The 10,520-nt window shown below is 34.8% G+C and overlaps 1 protein-coding gene across 1 annotated transcript; it reads left to right on the top strand.

Annotated features, from left to right (window-relative positions):
• Positions 1 to 544: 544 nt before the first annotated feature.
• Positions 545 to 8,567, top strand: LOC8287616 (MACPF domain-containing protein At4g24290). Its single transcript, XM_002513226.3, has 7 exons — positions 545 to 1,110; positions 1,627 to 1,865; positions 4,533 to 4,713; positions 4,873 to 4,938; positions 5,088 to 5,271; positions 6,253 to 6,419; positions 7,485 to 8,567. The coding sequence occupies exons 1-7, from the start codon at positions 862 to 864 to the stop codon at positions 8,169 to 8,171; spliced, it is 1,773 nt and encodes a 590-aa protein (XP_002513272.2). The 5' UTR covers positions 545 to 861; the 3' UTR covers positions 8,172 to 8,567.
• Positions 8,568 to 10,520: the final 1,953 nt, after the last annotated feature.

Below are 10,520 nucleotides of genomic sequence, written 5' to 3'. Positions count from 1 at the left end.
TAGTTAAAATGCTTTGAAAGTTTTGCTTTTCTACATATTCATTGGTTTTGAAATATATATATTAGATTTTCTACTGCATTATTGTCTTTATCATTATAAAAGATATAAATTAAACACAATAAATATAATTGGTCATGTTCAAAATTATATAATTACTATAAACCAAAAGCAAATAATGTACTAAAAATATCCATATGTATATAAAGACTCTTAAACATAAAACAATTAAGAATTCTAAATATTTATATAATAAAAAAATTATATAATAGAAAAGATTAAAAATAATCTCTAAATAGAAAATAAAATAAATAGAAAAAACAGTAAAAATTTATCTTAAAATAAGAAATCTAATTAAATGGAGATTGTTTTTTAAATTTTTTTAAAAGTTTTTAAAAGTAAATAAATGTATAAAAAAATAATTAAAAATATTTTTCGAAATTTTTAAAACCTGTCTAAAGAATTTTTAAAGAGTGAAACACGATCCCACGTGAAAAGGTAACTCCATTTAGACTTCCCGTGCAACCTAGCTTATGAACAGACATGGGTTTTGGAGTAGATGCTTCTTACGTAGAAAAGACGAGAATAGAGCGGCAACAGCAGCACAGCACAAAAACTTTGACTTGCTCCGAAGTGAAAACATTTCTCTTGAATCTTTACAAATTATAACCTCAAAAGAAAATTGTAAAAGATAAAATAAAATCATATCTTTGACCAGTCTGAACACAAAAAAATTCAAAATAATGGAGTTGACAACTTCAGCCACCACCAACTTACTAATAAACACAGCCACCACCACCACCTCAAAATATTCTCATGAACCGGTAACAGTAACAGTATCGAAAAAGAGAAGAATCGTAAAAGATGTCTGCCAGTGCAAAGAAAGGTGCGGAGAGTGCGATAGAGGCGATTGGGATGGGTTACGATCTAACAGATGATTTGAGGCTGAAGTATTGCAAAATGAATACCTCACGATTGATAATGATTGAGGATGATAAAGTTAGGGATATTGCAATTCCAGGCGGGTTCTCTATTCCTAATGTCCCTAAGTCTATTAAATGTGATAAAGGCGAGCGCATCAGGTTCAGTTCTGATCTACTTTCTTTCCAACAGGTAACCTTTTCCCATCTTTTTTTATTGTTATTTAATGGAGTTTTATGATTCAGAGAAGTGACGAAAAGATATTTCAATTCTCTCTGTGTGTGTTACAAAGTAGTAATTGCTTCTTTCTGCTATTAAATATTGAGATTTCAGTAGCTGAATCCGAAATTTTATTTTACAAGTGAGGTTTAAATAAATGAAAATAGACTTTTTGGTTGTCGTGGAACAGCTCTATCTAGCATGTATATATCGAATCGTACTATGTCAGCTCTTTAGGTACATGGGATGCAATTTTAGGTACTGAAGTCGTTTACTTTAAATGTTTATATGCAAATCTCGTCTGGCTATTATACGGAGAGAGTGAAATCTTCACCTGCAAATTAAGTTCTTTTTTGTTTTTTTTTTTTTGTTATTCTAAGCATACTAGTCGAAGTAGGTGGTAGTATAATCTCTGTATTATTTAGAGAAACTTGATTCACATCCTCATGTTTTCTCTCTCCGCCTTACCCAATCCCTTCTTTGTTATAGATGTCGGAGCAGTTTAACCAGGAACTATCACTTTCTGGAAAAATTCCTTCAGGTCATTTTAATGCGGCATTTGAATTTAGCGGAATTTGGCAGAAAGATGCTGCCAATACTAAAGCTGTTGCTTTTGATGGCGTTTTTATCACACTTTACAACATTGCACTAGAAAAATCCCAGGTGGTGCTGCGTGATAATATCAAAGAAGCTGTTCCTTCAACATGGGAGCCTGCTGCATTAGCCAAGTAAGATTCTATGCCATTTTAGTATTATATTCTTGAAGCAGTGAAATTACTTTATTGGCAAGAGCTCGTTCTCTTTTATACATAATTTCAAGGTTATTTTATTTGATTTCTTACATTTGTCAAAGATAATTGGAGCTTGCATGTGCTTTGGTAGGTTAATAATTATGTTTCATAGTTTTGTCACTCCATGTTTAAATCACTGATGCTGTTTACTTTTACTTGTTTAAATTGGTACTGATCATAGACCTTATATTATGACATCTCAAGGGACTTTACAATGATTTGTGACTGGTATCCTATTTGTTACTAGGTTTTCTGTTGATTCCTTAGGTTAGTGTATTTGAAACAATAACAGTAACAGTGCAACGCAATTAAACTTTTCAGCCAACCAGCGGAGCAAAAGCTTAATAACTTTTGATGACGAATAAATAGAAGGAATAACCATGGGCTGCCTTAAGCTTAATAACTTATATATATATAGTGACTAAGTTGTTTCTAAAGGTGGATACTAGATTAAGTAGAAGGAATGCATGGGCTGCCTTTGAGTTAGGTTCACCTCTCTGCCATCACTGTCACTCGCTTTGGCACTGTTAAGGGTTTTCCTTGTAACCTAACTATTGACTAGATCTGAGAATATTTCAGTTAACACTCTTCTTGGATCCGTGTGAACCGAATAACCTAATCATAAGATAGGTGTAGTAATTTGAGAAATGTTATTGTTTATGAGGTTTCCATTATATTGTCCAGATAGTTGAGATATCTAGGATATTGGTTATGATGTTTTGGTATTTCTTATACAGAAAGTACACTGTAAGTCTAGAAGAGCTTTTCGTACATAGGAATGGTAAATGAGTTGCAGAATAGCGCCTCTATTGCCATCCAGCCAGATTCAGACGTAAGACCTTGTGGTTGAGATATCAAGCCTTAACAGCAAAAGACATAATTAGCAAGGCGTCAGTGAGCCATTTGGAAACTTGATGAAAGGAAATATGAAGAGTCAAATATATTTGGTTTATGTCCAGATTTCGTATGGGGCTAGTATGGGACCGTATAAAGTCTTTTCTAGTCATAGCTGATTTTCATATTTGTGCTTATTTCATTTCAACTTGCTATGTCTGACATATTACATATACCTAGGAGTTTAAGGGGTAACTAGATGTACTTAGCTCTAGGATTTTGGGTATTATCTGTGTTTATGTTAAATGGTTAGCCATTTATTGTCTATTTTATTTTCCTATTTAAAATTGATTTCTTATTGAAGAATGCTAGAAATTTTGATATACATGTAATGTCTTTCAATTAATTCTAAAATAGTTTTCAAAAGACTTCCCTGTGCTCCATTAATTTTTCTTTTTTGCAATTTTTGCCATTTATGTGATGCTAATGGGATCTTAGGAATTATACTTTTTTAAATGACTTCCCTACAAAGAGAATTATAATAATTATTCCCAAACAACATCGGTACTGAAAGTTGAATAGAAATTTCTTTTGGCCTTGTAAGCTTGATCTTATTATGCTTGAATGGAAGCTTGAATAACCAAATGGGTCAAACTACAGTGGCAGCCAAATATCCTAATGAGAAATGGTGATGGCTGTGGTTTTCTAGTAAATAAGTGGACTTTTATTTGCATCGTCCAGAAAATGATTTTCTATTTGTAATAGAAGAATCATTAGTGTCTTAGTTTTAATTCCCCTGATTAATAAAAACTTTAGGTTTCATTTTTTTTTTCTTTTGCATGCACCTTAAATAATACATAAAATTGGAAAATGTTTCATGGAGAAATAATTTTGATGAAACAGACAAAGGCTAAGTATGAAATATAGAATCATATGTACTATGTGTTTATAGCTAATTTCATGTATAACTAGACTTGATCTTTATTCCACTAAACCTGAGTATGCTATTTAGTACATATTCTATCTTACTGCCCAGTTGTCTTAATTCAAGTAATTGATAGGACTGGATGGTCGATGGCCCCTTCTCTTGTAAATTAATGACTTTCAATGTTGTCATTGGATGGAAAGCTTTTAGATAGAAAAGTGGTCTTCTGTTTATCTTGTTTAAAGGTTATTCGGTTTCTCATGCTTGCTTAACCCCATGAGGCCTCTTCTTTTGGACAATTAAAGCTTAACAAACAGCAATGTTGCATATCGAAAATAAATTGCTGCATAACTGGAAATCCAGAATAATTTTTAGATAAGTAGCAGGTAACTGATATGTTGGAAATCCATCTTAAAAATCGTAAAGTAAGACTAATTTTGACTATCTGGCGACATAATTAAATTCTATACAACTGCGGCTACCCAGTCACCTATATTTTTAAGCCTCGCAGCCATATCAAATTAAGTGTTGCATATTTTCTCTGGAACTCAAACATACTAAGAGCATATATCCAAATCAAAGTTATTTTCTAGAATCGCCAAGTCTGATTTTTAAATTCCAAGATATATCAACAATCAATGCATATTATGGTATCTATTGAGTTGACTATGTTTTGGCATTAATTTGCTGTGCTTTAATTTGGTATGTTATTTGCCCTGTGCATTTTCTGGCAGTTATATTAGTTTGTCTGTAATACAGGAATGATGATTGCATCTGTGATTTCATTTAATTGAAGAAAATTTTTCAAATACCTATCTAATTATATTTTTGCTCTTCACTTCCAGCTTTATAGAAAAGTATGGTACTCATGTGGTTGTTGGTGTCAAAATGGGGGGAAAGGATGTGGTATATGTGAAGCAACAGTACTCATCGCTGCTTGAATCTGCTGATATACAGAAAAAACTAAAAGACATAGCAGACAAGATATTCATAGATGGAACTGGACATAATATTACTAGTTCCGAGGTTTGAAAAAGACTACCTCTTTCAGCTTTTAATAATCCAACTTATTGGAAAATAGTTACATTTCTTAAAGAACAACTATTTTATAGTCTACTAGCAATATGAGAATGTGCATGAAAAGGCTTTTTAACTATCTAAAAGTCTGATGTGCCTTTGGTCCAGATTGCCAAGGAGCAGGGCCTCACATTCATGGAACAATTTTCATCCAGCTCTTATACGGAAACAGAGGTAAACTTCTATTGCTGCTTGAAATTTTGGTAATGTCACATGGTTACATTTAACTTTTGCTGCATTACTTGTGTAGTGGTTGGTTTATAACTTGTCTGGACTATGTTTTTAACTTTTATCACCAAGGGTATTTATGTATCTCTTTACAGGACATTAAATTCATACATAAGAGGAAAGGCGGGTTGAAAAAGAACCTGCAGCACAGTGACTGGTGTCATACTGTACAGTTCGAACCTGATGTTATCTCAATGTCATTCATTCCAATCACATCCCTATTGAGTGGAATCAATGGAAGTGGGTTTCTGACTCATGCTATTAATCTCTACATCCGTTGTAAGTGTGAATTTCTTTCAAATATGTGAATTCGTTGCATTTTATGAACTTCAAACAATCTGTTGGATGATGTATCGAGTTACATTTAGAATCATTCATTATGATAAAAGAATGTGATAGTACATACTTGTATTTCTATAGATGCTTTCCTGCAGAAGACTGCTGTATATAATCTGACAGCCAACATCTATTCATAATTTCAAGTAGTCAACAAACATTAATGCGCCCAATAGCATGCATCATATTATGTTATGTTGCATTATGATAGCATGATGAAGACTTCTACTTAACTTGCTTCATGATGCTATCCATTTTTACTTCATCGCACTGTTGTCCTTTTGAAGATTAGAACACTGTACGAGAAATAGAGGAGAGATGGCAATTAAGACTGGGAGCATAAGGTATCTGCATATTGATACCAAGATTAATACTATTAAAAACTTAGCACGACATAAGGTCTAATTGTGATATATATCAACTAAAGACATCTTTCTAAAATTCTCAAGAAGTGGAAAACTATAGTAAGTAAAGGGAATACCAGTCTACACGACTACCAACCTTTTAAGGAAATGGCATTCATTTCAACCAAATACACCAAAGTTGTTCACGCTTCACACGATGATTAACTTCTTTGCCTCCCCCTTTAGAGATTTGTAAAATTTGTGAATAGCCTAAATAATGTAGAATGGATACAGACAAGAAAATGTAAAAAAGCAAACAAGATATGAGAGAAAAGAGAGCAAATCAAAGGAAAACTTTACTCCTAATCACTCAATTTTCAATTCAATGCATACTCATTTCTGCTTTATAACATATAAGGTGCCCTTAAAATTGGGTGTATGTAATGGGACTATTATTTTGTGTTATTTCTGGAGCATGTTCTTGAGATTCGATAGTGTGGCCTTGATATTATCATACTTGCACTGCTCTATATTGGACTTATTCACTGTTTTTTAATTATGACATGTTTATTGAGTGCAGATAAGCCGCCAGTTGAAGAGTTACATCAATTTCTAGAATTCCAGCTTCCAAAGCAGTGGGCACCAGTGTTTGGTGAGCTTGCCCTTGGTCCAGATAGGAAGCAACAAACTAATGCATCTTTACAATTCAGCTTCATGGGTCCTAAACTTTATGTTAATACGATACCGGTAATTCTGTTATGTTTATCTTTTTCTTTTTCTGCTGAGTTGCATTTATATAGTCTTCCCTTTATTGGGTTCTTGCTTTCTGTCTTTCTCTGCTGTGTTGGGTCTACATCTTCCTTTTACTGGGTTCTTGCTTCTTGCTTTCACTATTCTGGTCTCTTTTCCCTTGAGAAATGCAAATGCCCATTCTTATGTTGTCAGCCTGGAACACAAAATGGCAAAATACTAGTGCTTGTATACCAGTCGCAATGTTATTTTGTTAGTCTGACCATTTCTTTTTGCAATCAACAATGGATAAGGATCATTTGACTGGATGAATATGGTTACAATTATTGTACCCTGAACTTGAACTTAACCACGAGGTTTGCCCGACTCACGGCCAGTATACTTAATTGGATCTAGAGTGCAGTTTAAATTACTTTAGATATAATGAAGTTAAAACTAGATATTGTTTGTCATAATGGACATAAGAGTTGTTGGACTGACTTGTTTCTATTGCAAAGTGATCACCTTCAACCAAGTGGGGTCATGCTCTTATGTGGCTTTTAGCATCATCTCTGTTGATATTCTCCTCATTGATCTTTTATCCACTGATCCTCCTCACTCAATTGGCATGGCAGCTGCAATGCAAACTTCTTGTTATTTTAAGGGTTCTTCTGTTGTCCACATGATACTGATTAATTATTGCAGCTATTATAGGAGAGAACATCAATGAATAATTGAATGATAAGCCAATGTGGTGACCAATGATTACTGTTGTATTTACAGTAAAAGAATGCATGTTTTGAAAATATGCAACTGTAAAAGATGATTTTTTTTTTTCTTGTAGCTTTCTGATTTAGAGAAGATATCGTTTCAACATTATGCAATGTATTTGTCATCCATGTAAAATTTGTAACTGCAGCTTTTAGATTTGTAGCCGCTATTCCTATCATTATATATTCCCCTAATTGTGCTTTCAATTTTTGCTCTTTTTTTTAATCACTCACTGCTTTATATATTTATTTATTTCTGGATAGGATGCTTGCATAAATTATTGACTTGTGTACTAATTTAACTACATAACAGGTTGATGTGGGGATCAAGCCAGTTACTGGCCTTCGACTGTATCTGGAAGGGAAAAGGAGCAATTGCTTAGCAATTCACTTGCAGCATCTGTCCTCGATGCCTAGGACCTTCCAACTTGAGGATGACCAGGTTGGCAACATCTCTGATCCTGTGTCTGAGCGCAGGTACTATGAGAAGGTTCAGTGGAAGAGTTTCTCGCATGTATGTACAGCCCCTGTTGAAAGTGAAGATGAGCTCGCAATTGTCACAGGGGCCCATTTTGAAGTTGGGGACTCTGGGTTAAAGAAAGTTTTGTTTTTACGGCTACATTTTTCCAAAGTAGTCGATGCCGCAGCTCTGAGAAGGTCTGAGTGGGACGGTTCTCCTGCCATGGCGCAGAAGTCTGGAATAATATCTTCATTTATCAGCACTCGCTTCTCAACTGTTCAAAAGCCACCTCTAAAGCAACCTGACTTGAACATAAACTCCGCGGTATACCCTGGGGGTCCTCCTGTGCCTGCACAGGCACCTAAAATGTTGAAGTTTGTTGACACTACAGAGATGACAAGAGGCCCCCAGGACTCACCTGGATACTGGGTTGTGTCCGGAGCAAAGCTTAATGTTGACCAGGGAAAAATCTCTCTCCGAGTCAAGTATTCTCTTCTAACTGTGATTTTACCTGATGAAGAGGTGCCACTTGATGTATAAATGGCTAAGCAACGAGGGAAGGAAAGCAGTGAAAAAGAGGATCAAGTTCTGGATTAGGAGACCTTGATTGGAAAATTGTGGTTCTGCAAAAAAAGATTCTGGTGATTGTGTTGAAGCGATTTGTATGAAATAATTCAATGAGGTTGTATATAAATTTTTTTCTTGTGTGTAATCTCTGTAGAGCTTCTGTGATTTTGCCTGCTATGGAAATATTTAATACCGAGAATAGAGAGAGAGTTACGTCTTCCTTCCCCTTTCACTGAAATAGTTCTAGCGAAGAGTCGAGGAAATGCTTATCCCCTTTCATCTTCTGGCTTTAGGAAGAGAGTTTTCTTGAGTAAGCTAAAATGGTGTTTGACACTTACAAAATGATTATTTAATATTTTTTTCGAGTTATTATTTGTCATGCCGCTTCCATTGCAATCAGCAAATTTATAGGGTATTTACATAAATAGCACAGTTTAGGGTATCAATAATATTTGCATCTAAAAAGACGACTTGCAAAATCTCTTTTTAAGTAACTTTCTGTAAAAATATGCTCATTTCATCTTCAGTGTTTTTGTAAAATGTTGAAACATACAGAGATATATAAACAAAGTGTACATGTATAAGTACGGGAAATTACAAGATATAAACTAGGAAGTATTATAATTTAATCCCCCTATCAATCAGCTCTGTACAAGTTCTAATTTCTATCAATCAGCTTTATGATTCTTTCTTAATTAATATTACAGTCTGTAACATTCTCCCTCAAGCTAGAGCATAAATATTTATCTTGCTGCTATAAAGATATCCACCTGAGTTCCATTAAGAGTCTTCGTGAAGATATCTTCAAATTCTTCTCCAGTTCTGATATAACTTGTAGATGTCAAACCTAACTAAATTCTTTCACGAACGAAATGACAATTAATTTTAATATGCTTAGTTCATTCATGAAAAATAGGATTTGAAGCAATATGAAGGGCGACTTGATTATCGCACCATAATGACTAGAAAATGTTTTGAGTCCGACTTCAGTCATTATTGATATATCTGCATAATCTCATATGCAGACTTTGCTTTGACTCTGCACTTGAACGAGAAACAACATCCTACTTCTTGTTTTTCCATGAAACTAGATTACCAAAAAATAAAAATACAAAAGCCAGTGGTAGACCTTCGATCTTCTTTAGATCTTGCCCAATCAACATCTAAAAACATTCAATCCTGGTATAGCACAATATGCCTCGCCCTAGTGCACCCTTCAAATAATACAGAATTTATTCCATTGCTCTCTAGTGATCAATTGTGGGATAAGACATATACTGACTTACCACACTAACTGAATATGCGATATCAGGGCTAGTTATAGTGAGATAATTTAGTTTTCCAACTGTTTGTCTATATCTCTCTGGATCTTCAAACAAAATACCTTCTTTCAAAAGTTGTATATTAGGAGCCACTACAGTGCTGCATGGCTTAGCTCCCAATTTTCGTGTTTCAGATAACAGATCTAGTACATACTTCCTCTGGCACAACATAATTCCTTTCTGACTTCTTGCCACCTTAATATCTAAGAAGTATTTTAATAAACCTAAATCTTTAGTGTGAGATATAGTATGAAGGACATAGGCGAAGATGATGTGCGTAGAATACACACATCTAAATGGGGTTTTTAAGGCGGATTTTATGTACATTTGGATATGAATTGGTCCCAACACTCACCCTATGCGTCTGTTTGTGTGCATTAGGTCCAAAAGAAGCCAAAGAGTGATAAAGGGAAGAATTGGACGTCAAAGTTGCCGAAACAAGTCAAGTTCGCGCATGAGAAAGATGAACACGGCCGTGTTCCCAACACGGGCACCAAAACGGCCATGTTGGGTGCATTTGACAATAGGAAAAAGATGCGTTAAGGAGCACGACCACGGCCATCAGCACGGGGCCGTGTTCCCAACACGGGCACCAAAACGGCCGTGTTCGTGGCAGCTGGACGAATTAATTAAAAGAAAGAGGGAAATGCGATCTAAGTAGGGTTAGGACATCCCAAACTCATTTCTTTCTCTCTCTAAGAGTTTTCTGAGCTATAATTAAGGAAAAAGGAGATTTGGACCAATGTTTCAATTGGATTCTCTTCAACGATTGAAGATTGGGCGAGGTTCGTTGATTGGTTTCAATTTGAGCAAGAGGAACAAGAACCGATTCAAGATTGGGCAAGAGGAATTGGAGCTGTTTACTTTCATCCAAGGGTGTATTCGGGTTTCTCTACCTTTACTCATTGTTGTAATTGAATTCTTGTGGGTTTTGATAATGAACATGATGAGCTAAACTTGTTAACCCATTGGGGTTCTTTATCTAGGGATTTTTATACTT

The sequence above is a fragment of the Ricinus communis genome, chromosome 7 (assembly GCF_019578655.1).
Source record: "Ricinus communis isolate WT05 ecotype wild-type chromosome 7, ASM1957865v1, whole genome shotgun sequence".
Taxonomy (NCBI): Eukaryota; Viridiplantae; Streptophyta; class Magnoliopsida; order Malpighiales; family Euphorbiaceae; genus Ricinus; species Ricinus communis.
Note: the sequence above shows the minus strand (reverse complement) of the source record. Positions and strands in the feature narration are given on the sequence as shown.

Coding starts and splice junctions, on each gene's coding strand:
- LOC8287616 (XM_002513226.3), top strand. CDS start 862: ATGTCTGCCAGTGCAAAGAAAGGTGCGGAGAGTGCGATAGAGGCGATT. Junction 1,111..1,626: donor ATCTACTTTCTTTCCAACAG/GTAACCTTTTCC, acceptor TCTTTGTTATAG/ATGTCGGAGCAGTTTAACCA. Junction 5,272..6,252: donor TATTAATCTCTACATCCGTT/GTAAGTGTGAAT, acceptor TATTGAGTGCAG/ATAAGCCGCCAGTTGAAGAG.